Source organism: Scomber japonicus, chromosome 10 (assembly GCF_027409825.1).
Source record: "Scomber japonicus isolate fScoJap1 chromosome 10, fScoJap1.pri, whole genome shotgun sequence".
Classification (NCBI taxonomy): Eukaryota; Metazoa; Chordata; class Actinopteri; order Scombriformes; family Scombridae; genus Scomber; species Scomber japonicus.
Window position 1 is genome coordinate 125,128 of NC_070587.1, and position 13,825 is coordinate 138,952.

The 13,825-nt window shown below is 40.2% G+C and overlaps 1 protein-coding gene across 1 annotated transcript in view; it reads right to left on the minus strand.

Annotated features, from left to right (window-relative positions):
* LOC128365980 (raftlin-like) overlaps positions 1-13,825 on the minus strand; it is a 121,830-nt gene that overhangs the window by 39,214 nt on the left and 68,791 nt on the right. Inside the window, exon 5 of the mRNA XM_053326616.1 lies at positions 8,755-9,235. Coding sequence (XP_053182591.1) covers positions 8,755-9,235 — 481 coding nt within the window. The remainder of the gene's footprint in view (positions 1-8,754; positions 9,236-13,825) is intronic.

Genomic DNA, 13,825 nt, shown 5'->3' on the forward strand with positions numbered 1-13,825 from the left:
AAAAACTTGAGGCTGGCTCCAAAAGTGAGTCAGTCCTCATACACCCCCGTGTTAAAATGTCCAACTTAAACAGCAGAAAAACATTTTTACATGTTTACAGCCTGGTACAAAAAAATAATAAAAAAATAAACCTTTTTGATCTGTTTTCTGCTCTCATGACATGAAATGTATGTGGGGTGAATTTAATATAACCCACCTGTTTAAATTTTACTAAGGCTTAAAGTTATTTAAAATTAAGGGTGTGGCTGCTTTGATTGACAGGTGGGTGAAAGTCGCTACCATGGCAACAACATTGGTTAAGTTAATGTAACCGTAACTCCAGATTTACACAGTATAGGCGTAGCTGTTTCTATTTCAGTGTGTTTTCAGTTTATAAAAGTTAATTATTACATTTTGGTCACTTAAAAAAAGTTTTGTTTAGAGTTTTATTGTACTAAAAAAGCATCTAAGGAGTTGGATGTTTCTTTTTTTCCCAGTAAATATATTTTGTTTAAATGGTTTTAAGTCTGTTTTTTTTTACTAGCATTAACAGAAGAATGATAACATTTAACTATAGACTGTAAATGCATTGTGCTAAGCAAGCTAGCAGCTAGCAGCTAGCATTAGGGTCAGCTCCTCTCTTTCGTTCACTTCTCCAAAAATCCAAGATGGCGACAATCAAAATGCAAACTCAAGGCTTCAAAATGTGAGTCTACCAACTAGTGAGTGACATCATGGTGGCTAAATCCTTTTTTGTTTTTTACAGTCTAAAGTTTTTACATAACTTTGCCTCAAAACCCTGGAAAACATCAACATCTTAGACTATTTAGTCTTTATCTTGATTTGTCTTGGATGTAATCATTATCCTGCAACTACTCTATGCAACAATTCTTGAGGACTTCTGAGATAGGAAACTGTTATTCTGTATTTTTAGGACTTTCCCCAGTGTGATTTAGAGATGTATGGATCATGTACTGCATCTGTTTTACATTCATTTTTTGTGTTTTGTGAACCCATGCAGGAAGCTCATATTTGTATGCAAGACACCATCATACAAACTACAACATCATTATCATATGAACAAAAGTTACACCTTGCAGGTGCAGAATATATGGGAAATGAAAAAGTAATATAAGATGAGATTTGGGTTGCCCCGAGCTGGACTCACAAATTCGCTGAAAATCTTTTCCAAGGATGCTGCCTCAGTTGGTTCTTTCTCAACAACAAACGTGAAGAGAATCAAAAGCAATTTGATGCTACAAGTCATCCTCAGATTCCTTTTAATGTTCTCCAGAAGAGATGTAAGTCTACTGAGGCAGAGCTTAAAAGGGACCATTTTATTGTAACTGAGTTAATTCATAGTATAACCTTGAATAATGCATTAAAAGCTCTCCAGCTAGCTTGTTGTTTACATCAAGCAGAAATATACATAATGCAGAGAGCCTCAGGAGGTATAAACAGGCTTGGAAATGTGCCCACAGTACGTATGTCACCGCTCCACTCATATCATACTAAATCAAAGCGGAAAGTGTTTTATTTGTTGTGATGCGAGTGAGTGAAATATTTGCTCGGCTTAACTTTGAGGGAACAAAAAACCGTGAGATGTGAGCGGGATTCGAATCAGGCGGAAAGCAATTCAAATGGAGTCTGGTAACATTTCCCCTTCTTTCGGATGCAAATGTCGGACTGTCAATCCCCAAGTGAACCAGATGGATGAGCAGAATGTGCGGCACTGCCATCCACCCACCCATCCACCCACCCGTCCACACACACACACACACACACTTTGAGGTGGATGGTGGTGGTGGTGGTGTAGAGGGAGTCATGGCTCAGTCGCTTTGGTACTTCTGTCACTCCATGCGTCCGGCAGACACCCAGAAATAATAAATCATTTATAACCATTTCTCGTCTGGCTCGTCTGACTGATGTGACAGCTGGCCACCAAATTCCCTAAATCTTGTGATTTGTCACTCTTGAGAAAAGTCACAATGAAAGAATATCTACACCACCACCCCCCCCCCCCCCCCATGTTACCCATGTTACAACAAGCACAATATGGCAAACTAATCTTGGACAACACAATGACTCCTCATACTGTGCAACACGCCTCCAACTCTGCCAGAACAACATATTCACTCACTGGGAACGACTTCGATCTGTATCACACACACTGGTTTACAGTTTATGTGCAAAGCCTGCGAGGATGTGTCATTACAGTTTGTCCCGTGAATCCTTTCTCAGTATCTCAGTGAGCTTTGGGACTGCTTTCGAAAAATAACACCACACATTGAAGCTGATTTCTAGACACGTGGTAATGCTTTGGGCCACAGCTCTCATCTTGTGTAATCATGGTGTAATTAGATAAGTAGGAGCGTCAAACCATATTTGACACAGATGATTCTATTGTTACTGATGGGACTGTTATAGACAGGGTCAGATATGTGTCATTTACACCAGTCGGGTATAAAACGAAAGCCACAGGCAAGAAACTATAGCTACCCAGCTTCTGTCTTACACATGATTTTAGCTATTTTCTGTATAATAGCTGAGAATTAACATTAATGTCAAATTACACTATGATTATGGCACAAAGGCATTCAAGCTGAGGGTTACAGGCAGTTCATTTTTTCAACTTTCTCTTTTTTGTCAGGAAAGACTTCTTGGGTCTGTAAACATCTTTTCAGCAGTGCTCTGTTGACAGGAGATATACTGGAGCCATGCAGGGATTAACTGCCATGCCTAAGGGCAACTTCAGCAGGGCAAAGCAGCGGAAACACCAAAACTATTAGGATAAATAGACTATTCTGATATTTATATGTATAACTATGATCTTATGCCAATCACAAGGGGCAGTAAGAGCTTTGTGTTTCATCTCACATATACGATTTGGTAGAAATCTCTCCAAAACTACTTTATATGTAGATAGCTTGCAGATGAAATGCTTTGTGAAGTACAAGTCACAGCATTGACTTCAACTTGAATTTCAGAAACATTCATTTTGTTTTAGAGTGGGTTGTGAATGACTAGTAACATCATAGAGGAAAAACATGACTTGGTTCTAGTTCTCCATCTACGAGCTACAATTCAAGTCTAAAAAGCTGATCTTAACACCATGATTTATAAACTACTGTCCCATTTACAGTAAAATAGATGATGAAGCATGCTTTAGGGTGTGGCGTTGGTTACGTAGATTGCGTAACCCCAGATTAGAAAAGGAATATAGGCATAGCTGTCATTATATTTTCAATTCATGAAAGTTAATTTAACATTTTGTTAGCTTAAACAGTGTCGTTCAGTGTTTGGCTGAATTAAAATATCCTGTGTTTATCGGTTAGCATTAGCATTAGCATGATCACAGATAACCATAGACTGTAAGTGCAGTGTGCTAACCACGTAAAGCAGCTAACGCTAGTGTTCGGGTTAGGGTTAGGGTTAGGGTTAGGGCCACCCTCTTGTCCAAATATGATCTCAAAACTCAAGATGGTGATGTCAAGATGCCGAATGAGTCCACGAACCTATTAGTGATGAAAGCTACGTCCATTTAAAACATTTTTTAAAGTCTGTGGTCTGATTAGTAATTGCCTTTTCTGGCTTTAATTCACAAAATGATATTTAAAATGATATTTAAAATGATGTGATAAAACAGCAAGTAGCCAAATCAGAGACTCAAAAGTTCACGACAATCTTGAGATACTACAAAAAAATATTTTACGATTACAAAAACTGGTGCAAACTGCAGAAGAGCAGAAACGTTATTAACAGAAATAACACAAGGTTATGTAATCTTTGATCTTTAACAGCCTCTTTTAATAAATAACATAAAAAGCAACATAAATCTTTTGCCAAGCTCTCTCCAACCCCGTCTAGTTGTGCTATGGAAGCCCATAAATGGCACAAGAAACCATATTATAGAAACAAAATGAGCCACAGATCTGCTGAACAGGTGAAACAGTGGAAATAATACTACAGTGTCATTTGCTTCTTGGCTGTGTAGCACATCAATAGCCCTAAATTAAATTGTGTGTCTTTTACTGTGGTATTTCATTTACGGGGACAAATAAAGACTAAAGAAATATTATGACCCTTTTTGTGCTATAAGGAAGAAAAATAAGAAAAATAAGACTTAATGCCCCCCCCCCCCCCCCACACACACACACACACACACACAGGCACACTGAAGAGCATGCTTAAGTCCTTTGAACCTCATCTCATGAATTCATTACATCAACAGACAACAGCTAAGCCTTTCAGAGTACAGTCTCTGCAGCTAACCTGACTCTTCAGCTAACAAGAAAATGAGCACATGAGTGTCGTTAGTATGTTGAAAGCATGTTTCTTCAAAGGGTTATCTGATGGGAGAGCAGATGTCCAACTGACGAGGTCGGCGGCATGTCATCAATTTAACGACTGTTTCTATAATCTAAAAGTCTAAATGTTGGACACTGATTCCATCAGAGCTAAGATAACATTGATCTCAAGGATAAAACCACAGGCTGAAGAGACTCCCTGTGCACTTTGACTAAGATGTTTAAGATTCATAAAGACATGCCTCAGGGTTACACCTCTGACAAAGCTCTTTATGCTACATGCTGTTGGCTTAAAGCTCTGCATGTGTTTGTAGCTTTGTTAACTTATCATGACAAGAAACTCAATCAAGGCCTTTTTGCATCATAAAGACAGAAAATAAATCTCTTATTTGTTTAGAGGGCTAAAAGGAAACACAGAAACATAAAACTTAAGTTATGCTCACAGTTCTTTTTGTTTTCCCAATCCAGAAAGCATGACATCCTTATATAATATAATACTGAACATATAAAGTCATAAACAGGAAGTTGTGGTATACGTTTGGGTGTACAAAGCAAAAGATTTCCGCCCTGCATCTTCTGTGGTTTAGGTTGCAGTACTTGGTTATGTGAAGATGATTTTGCTTTAATATTAAAAAAATCAACATGTCAGTGAGTTTTTCAATATTTAAGACCACAGTCTTAAACCTTAAACAAGTATCCTAAACCCAACCATGAACATGTATCTAGCTGCTCATAGGTCATATATCATATAAATGTCTTCTCAGCATGTACTAGTCAGTCCCAGCCATGCTAGCAGCTGTACTATGGCACACAGCTGCTTTGAGCTAAATGTTAATATCAGCCTGATAGCATGTATAATGTTTACCATGTTCACTAACCCTAACCCTAACCCACAGACAGATTTCACCTATAATCACATCTGATGAAGCCGTTAAATGCTTTACATTACTCATACAGTTTGGTTCCAATCCATTTGTCAGAATAAAATGAAAACTTTGACCTGCTGGTGTCAGCCAAAGAAAAGTCACTGGATCATGAAAGTCATTACAACTCAGTCTGGATCAGAAGTGGAACAACCATCATGATCAGCCATGCCAACCTTAGAGCCATGCAGCTATTATAGCCAACAACATAATCTGGGAGGCATTCAGACAAAATGTTGTTGCAAATGCAGTTTAGTTGTATATGAAAGTAGTTTTTAGGAGAGCAACATGCTTCTACACTTGTCACTACCATGCTACACTTCCCTTTCCATTTACTGTACCACCAGAATCCCTTCCCCTCAAGCCATCCAAGTATTTGAACATCCAAACATGAGCCCAGTCTTTATCACAGCTTCAGTCTCAGAGATGGTGTTCCTATTCCGACTGTAAGCCAGCTTCACTGCCAACACTTGCACAGCATTCACCTTGAGATCTGAGGATTAGTGTGGACAAGCCAGCAGCAGCCAAGACTCTTGGGCCTCCTCGGCAGACTGGGCATTAGTAGAGAGGGACATGGGAGCTTGGCAGGCTCCCCTACCACCCCGGCTGGCTGCTACACCGGCGCTGCTGGCGTTGTTGCAGAGATTCAGGGGGATGAAGGTGGGGGTAGAGAGAGCTGTGAAGCAGAGGGAGGTAGAGGACGAGGCAGTGGGGGATTATCTCACTGCGAAATGCACTGTTGGGAAGCCCAGATGGACCAGTGGGCTGCGGTCTGCTGTGATGCCAAGTGTGAGTTACCGCACACACATCCATATATAAACACACATGCAAAACAAAAGCACATAAGCATCTGCACACAAAAGACCACATTCATTATGCAACACCTAGTATTAGGTGCTTTGAACCTAACCGCAGTGCACACTGTACATACAAATAAACTAAAAACACACACACACACGCAAACACTCCCAACGGGGCATGTGTCTAGAGCACAGTTTGCACATTGCACTGACACCTCTCACAAATAGGTTCTCTGAGAGGAACACAGACTATGGGGTGATAATAGTGGGTGTCTCCATCTGTTAATCTGAAATGCTCAAATAAAGCCAAAAACTATAAATGTCTGTGCTAATTTCATCTGCATTCCCACAGAAAAGGGGGCTATCATGAATAACTCATAGAGGTGTAGCTACGTATGGCTCACTGTCTGCGTAGACAGAAAGCAAGCCATGAAAATCTGCAGCCTCCGAAAAAACCCGACAAAACTGTTGTGCTGAATTTCATAGACTCCCTGCTTCATCAGCTGAGTATGAGTGTGAATTTGTATGCACCACAGCTATAAGACGATTCCCTTTGTGTAACGGATAGAGAGGATTATATCCCAAGGCAGTACATTGTTGTGTAACATTGAAGCAATAGCAGGAAATGACACCTCCACAGTTGCCAAGTGTTTCAAGAGGGATCTACGGCCCCACGCTGTTCTTTAGTTAAACAGCCAAAAGGTATGGCTTTAAATGAAACCAGAAACACCAAGTTACACAGATACTGCATGTAGATCTTTGGCTAAAGATTAGAAGCTGTCAGCTTGAATCTCTGTGGTTATGTGACACAAACAGCTACAGATCACACTGGATGGCTTTGACTGCAGGACTCAACCCCCAACTGCTCCAGTTGCTCTGGGACGAGTACTAAACTGTGGTTTGATGAGGGATTTCATAAATATGAATGTGCATAAAAATGAAACATAAAAAGCGTTGCATGCCACAGGTCATTTCTATTCTTGCTAGTTTGCACCTGGAAATCTCAAATATGCTCCTGATGGGATTCTTCATGTATGTTATCCACCCTTCTATATAATTTAGACATCCTGTTTCTCCATGCTGTCTCTCAGTGATTCTGCTTTCTTTGTCTAATCTGCATACATCCCTCCTTTGCTGCCTTTCATGAGGTTTATTCCATTTTCCCCTGATGTGAATTGAGGGTTTAAGGATTGATGGTGGTGTAATGCTGTATGTATGCTACATGCTGCAGATAATAAAGCCATCTGAGGAATATCTGTGATATCGGTCTATACAAAGAAAAATAACCTGACTTGACTTCATTGGGAATTGTTAAATAACAGCATTCATTAAATGTCCATGAATCTTGAGTCACATCAGCACTGAAGCTGTGGTGTTGCTGCAGTTACGGCCTTTCACAATTTGAAGTTTTGACCTTTAATTATCTCTTAATTATCGTTCTCTCATTAAGCCGTTCTGTGTCATTTGTAAGGATAGCTGGATTAGCGTTGCAGTCGCAGGTCTCGTGTCATTTGGAGTCTCGTCAAGTTTTAAAGCCTTGAACATTTTTTAAATTTTGACCTTTAATTACAGCGCCCTCAACGGGCCAATTAGTGTAACTTCCTTTAAAGGGTCTGTTCACCCAAAAAAACAAACAAACAAACAAACAAACATAATTTCTTATTCACGTCCAGCGAGTGAAGATAAATGTCTCTTTAAGGCCAGAGCAGTGTCTACAGTACATGAGTTTTCCTTTCAGATACTGGAGCGGTGCTTTGTTTGAGTAAAAATTAAAAATGCTTCAGATACTACTAAATGATCAATAAGTGTAATAACTTAAAACCTCTAACTAAATGCAAAAATCATCCCCTTAAAGGTGAAACCCACATTTTTAATATATTTTGCTGAAATAGTTTTTCCTCTATAACGGCTGCGGTGTGATCCCTTCCTCGTGAGGCTTTAATGTAAGAAATACTTCTTGTTCTGTTCTGCACAAAAAAAAAAAGCATTTTAAAGTTTGGTTAAAGCAAATGTGAGGATTCTGCAGTCAGAGTTAGACAAATCAAGTGGGAATTGTTCAAGTTTAAAGTCTTTTTTTAGAATAACATTTCTGTCTTTGTGCTTCAGTGTGTTTCTGTGAGGAGAGACAGAGGAGGGATAGTAACACCCAACCAATATCACCAATATCACCAAGATCACCAATATCACCAATATCACCAATATCACCAATATCACCAATATCACCAATATCACCAAGATCACCAGGAGAAAAGACTCAACAACCAAGAAAACCAGTTTCAATATGAGAGTTTAAATATGTTAGAGCCTTACTGTACATCAGATTCACCAATGTTGGTTTATCAGATATATTTGTACTGGCGTCTATGTTCTCTGATATACTGATATTTTTCTTTTTTTAAAAATAAAAAACAAGCATGTGTATTTTATCATTTTTCATAATTTAAGTTTAGTCATTTGTAATTATTAAAGACCCATTGAAGTTCACTGCTTCACTGCACTGATGACATTTTATACAGTACTAATTATATATATTATATATATATATATCAGATTATCAGATTTTACTTCCTATTATTGTTATCAGCCTCTTATCACTTAATCTTTCACCTGTTAGAACTACTGTAGTACTACATGTACTGTCCCCCATGTTTCTCCCAGTACGAGCTTAACAGTCCTAATTTACATGGTTTTTGCTTAACACATCATTTTTAGTTTATGATTGCTGTAACCATGGAGACCACTCACCATCGCCTCTCCGCTGGCGGTATCTCGGCCTCTCCTTTGTCTCTGTGTCTTTGTTGTTATTGTGACACGGTGACTCCTCCTCAGTCAGCTCCTCACTCCGCTCCAGATCTGCCTCTGATATTGGAGACGCTGCAGGCGAGGCCTCGACCTGTCTGCCCTCCGTCCCGCTCCCTGAATTATTCCCAGTGTTCTCGCTTTCATTCTTCTCCTCACCCACCGCTTCATCCCCTGCTTTACACGAGGCTTCCTCATTCCCTTCTTTGTCCGCTGCATCCTCTCGAGCTGCAGGTACCGCTTGGCTCTTGGGGCTCGAGGGGTTCGAGGGGCTGCGGCTGCCCAGGGAACCGAGCACAGAGCTGGGGCTTGAGTGCAGGGAGAGGGAGGGGGTGTCTGGTTCTCTGATCCTGGTGCACGGTGCCCCGTATGGTTCCTGGACAAATCCTATGAACATCACTCCCTGGTCGGCAGCATCCTGGATCTGCTGTTGGGAAAATATTGATGATTAAAAGATGGAATGACAAATGCTAATACAGGTGCTGCTACTTTGCTTTTAGTTATTTTCACTCGATCACAAAGTCTGAAAAACTGAAATGACGAGTTAATCATCAATTAGTTGATTGTTTGAGTCAATTTCATAAAATACTAAACATTATCTGTCATTCATTCACTTTTCCTTCTCTTCTCACTCTCCTTTTCAAATTTGGGAATGTTGGATAAAACAATATGATAAATTGTAATGGGCCTTTTTAAACTTTCTATTTAATTGACTAAATGATAAATCCTGATAAAGTCAATGGCAAAGAATTGATCATCAAAACAATCATTAGCTGCAGCTCTAGATTTGACTACATGCACATGTGCTGATGCTCACATTAGTTTTGGGTTTCAAGCATCAGTTAAAAAAAGCAGGATGCAAAATGACGACCTTTTCAGAATTAGTTTGAAATCAATTATATCACGATATATACTATATCAGTATATATCGTGATACGAAGTTTTTCCTTCAACACTTTTCATGGAGAGCATCTTGGATCTTTGTTTTCTTTCTCCACCCTTCCCCCCCAATCAGTTGTTGATTAGACTAGAGTGGCCACAGCCCAGGTCCGGGCCGAGTCCCAAATCCAGCATGCGCCCCCCCCGCCCCCCCACCCCCCCTCCAACCCCCCCCACCCCTCCCGTCTTATTGTCATCTGGCATTTTATGACAATATTGGGATTCTGCCACGGTGCGAGATTGAAATATTAACTGTCAGAGAATGTTAATGATGCCTTTCTCCATTTCTGCACCCCCCCCCCCCCCCCCCCCGGCCACTCAAACCAACCCGACCGCCAATCCCCCCCCCCCCCCCCCCCACCCCACACTCAAGCCAAGGCGTCGCCCATCTCTATCTCGAGCCACAGTGAGGGGAAAGAATAAAAATCAAATCAAATCGCAGGTTATTCACTATGAAATTAAATTGGAAAACAGTCACATGTTTCCAGCCATATTGTTTAATATCAGTGAACGCTCTCTGGGTTCCTCCACATCATATTCCCCATACCAATATGTTGAAATGGAATTGCTGAGATAAAAGGGAGCAACTGTTGTATCTCATTTAATGGTAATGCAGGCAGTCAGAGAGAGAATGAGAGAGAGAGAGAGAGAGAGAGACAGAGAGAGAGAGAGAGAGAGAGAGAGAGAGAGAGAGAGAGAGAGAGAGAGAGAGAGAATGAGAGAGAGAGAGAGAGAGAGAGAGAGAGAGAGAGAGAGAGAGAGAGAGAGAGAGAGAGAGAGAGAGACGAGAGAGAGAGAGAATGAGAGAGAGAGAGAGAGAGAGAGAGAGAGAGAGACAGAGAGAGAGAGAGAGAGAGAGAGAGAGAGAGAGAGAGAGAGAATGAGAGAGTGAGAGAGAGAGAGAGAGAGAGAGACAGAGAGAGAGAGAGAGAGACAGAGAGAGAGAGAGAGAGAGAGAGAGAGAGAGAGAGATGAATGGCTTTGACTGTCTAATGTTGGTGCAGTTGATAGCACAAGTAGATTCAGATCGTGGGCTGTAATGATTGAATTTATTTTCGGCACCATTGTTATTATTATCTTATTATTAAAACTCTTGTTTGACAAAATACAACCATTCAGATTAGACTTATTTTTTTCCAGAAACATCCTGATAACAGTACGCATCATGACAAGCATCAAGATCGACTGAAAACACACAAAATATGTAAATGGGATGTCAAACACAGCGTCAAAATAGTTTCATATTCACAAATGACTGGGTTTGCCTTTTTCCCTTTCAGATGGAGTAAATGTAAAGAGGTTATTAACTTTGCTAGATACTGTAAATACAAGAGTGGATAGCTAAGATGTATGTATCTATCCATCTATGCTAACATTTACTGCAGTGTAAATATGTAAATGTCAATGGTGCAGCCAAAGTAAATGTCAGGGGATGATCAATGTCATCACAAATCATCCTCATGGAAACATAAACAAAAGTTTCATGACAATCCATCCAATAGTTTGATGGCATATTTCAGACTGGCGGTGAACTGAATAAAGCAAAAAACAAATGAATATTAACATTTGATGGGATAACGCAGCCGTTTAAAATGCATGGTCTTGTCTTTGAGTTATTCCCTCTATGTAAACCAACTAAGATTAAAAGCAGATACATTAATACTCTATCAAACAGTGTGCTTTGTGACTACTTTAATGAGCTTATAGATACTTAAAGAGAAACAAAAAGGGAGAAGTGGACCTTTAAAGGTTAATTGGTAATTTGAATAATTGTTAGTTGGAGCCTTTTAAGAGCTTATACATTATTGGGCTCTACTGTAATACACAAATCTACAATGTTAACACAGAGTAGATGTTTGAGTCACAGACTGTATAAAAGAAACAGACGTAACATCCGTGACGTCACTCATCGGTTTGTGGACTGCTGCTCGGAAGCCAATAGTTTCTAATCTAGGCAGCGCCATCTTGAAAATTTCAGGTGCATGCTGGGAAAAATAAAAACACGGATTCTACTTATATGAGCATGAGGCGGAGTCATGGGCGGAGCGGGGAGGTTGCTATGGTTACGAGGGCTGGAGCTCGAGGACATTGGTCAATCAACCTGTCAATCAGGACGTAGCCACGCCCTAATGCATACCCTGCTTTATCGTCACATATAAAATCAGGGAGGCCAAAATGTCCCAAATGAACATCATACTGCATTGAAGAAGGCTTTAAACTAGCGATTGAGACCATAAACACATTTTGAAAACGTTTACTGAGGTTAGAAATCAAGTGAGAAGTTGGTGAATTCTCCATTGACTTGTATAGAGACGGTCGCCCCCTGGTGGCCTTTTGATAGAATGCAGCTCTAAGTTACTTCTCCATTGACTTGTATAGAGACGGTCGCCCCCTGGTGGCCTTTTGATAGAATGCAGCTCTAAGTTACTTCTCCATTCACTTGTATAGAGACGGTCGCCCCCTGGTGGCCTTTTGATAGAATGCAGCTCTAAGTTACTTCCTGGTTGGCCTCATTTCAGAGGACCAGAACTCCCCGTCTGGTATGAGTGCGCAAAAAATTGACATTCTTTTAACTTCTCAATGAATGAGCAGACAAGTCGCTCCGCCTCAGTAGGAACCGCTTCAGGTCACAAAAATTTGGTTTTGAGGTTAAAAGGGAAACTTTGCATCGCATCGTTTCTCTTCATTAACCCGACACGAGGCCATGAACAAACTTGATGAAACATATTCTGAGAAGCAGCTTCCTCTTATTCTGCCACCAGAATATCAACAGCCTGCAGTGAAGAAGAAAAAAAACATTTCAATTTTGACTTGAGACCACATTTCCTATTTCCCCCCGTAAGTTATTAAAGTGGCACCAGGAGGAGGTGTGTGAAGGTCAAGATGAAAACGCAGGAGGAGAGATGAGAGAGTAAGAGAGAGGAGATGACAGAAAAAGAAGCGGACGGATAATGACAGAGATTGAGACAGTGAGACATGGAAAGGAAAGAAAATAAGAAGAAATGATACGAAAAGAGAAAACAGAGAAGGAAACACAATCCAAGAGAGAACGCTGGATGGAAATTGACTTTTATGCTCAATTCTTTACTGCTCATCCATGTCCACTTCCCTTTAATACATTTCCAGCATGGCCTCCTCCTCCTCCTCCTCCTCCTCCTCCTCCTCCTCCTCCTCCTCCTCCTGCAGGCCTGTAGCAGCTCAGTAGATTAAAATGATAACCAACAGTAATGAGGTCCTACAGGACTGCAGTTGCATGACTAATCAAAGGGCAAAATGTACAGAAAGGTTCAGGAGCGAGGCTTCACAAGCCGACATAACGGCCTATAATATAGAGATTAGGCAGGAGGGTTGAATCTGGATGATGCAGCATTACCGGCTCTATTATTCCCCACTGGAACAATTCATTCTGCAGCAAACTTACTGTACACATAACATACAGCTAAAGGAAGCATTAAAATACATAATTCTATGTATGGCATATACGGCATCTGAAGTGCTGTTTCAAATAGGCTCCCTGCTGTGCTGCATACATAACAGAGACATACGCCACATAGTCTGTTAATTATTAGATGAGTGGCTTCTGTTTGATGCTTTCATCTACTCAGAAGAAAAAAAGAAGATATTTGGTTTGCTAATTGCTGTAACAGTAGCCTCGGAGCATTTAGCAAACACAGCTAATACTACAGTACATATCATACATACACACGTTGAGGTACGTTGAAGCAGTGTAATTAAACACTTTGCTGCCAAATCATGAAAATGAAGATTAGGAATATCGGTATGTGATTTGAGAAGAGCTGCTAGATGCCAAAACACCTCACTGTGCATATCTTTATTTGGGTCAGTGATGTTTTTTAGTGTCCATGTTGGTTTAGTTAAATTTAAAGGAGTTAAAATTAGATAATAAACATATAAATAACCTGCACACACCTTTATTGTGGACCCAGCATACAATTTCTACTTTTAATCCATTTAGAGAGAATATATTAGAGGATTATGGTAAAAATGTCTAAGTGGTGTAACCATAAAAACTTCCAAATAATTCAACTTGCTTAAAAACAGTAAATAGTCAATAAAA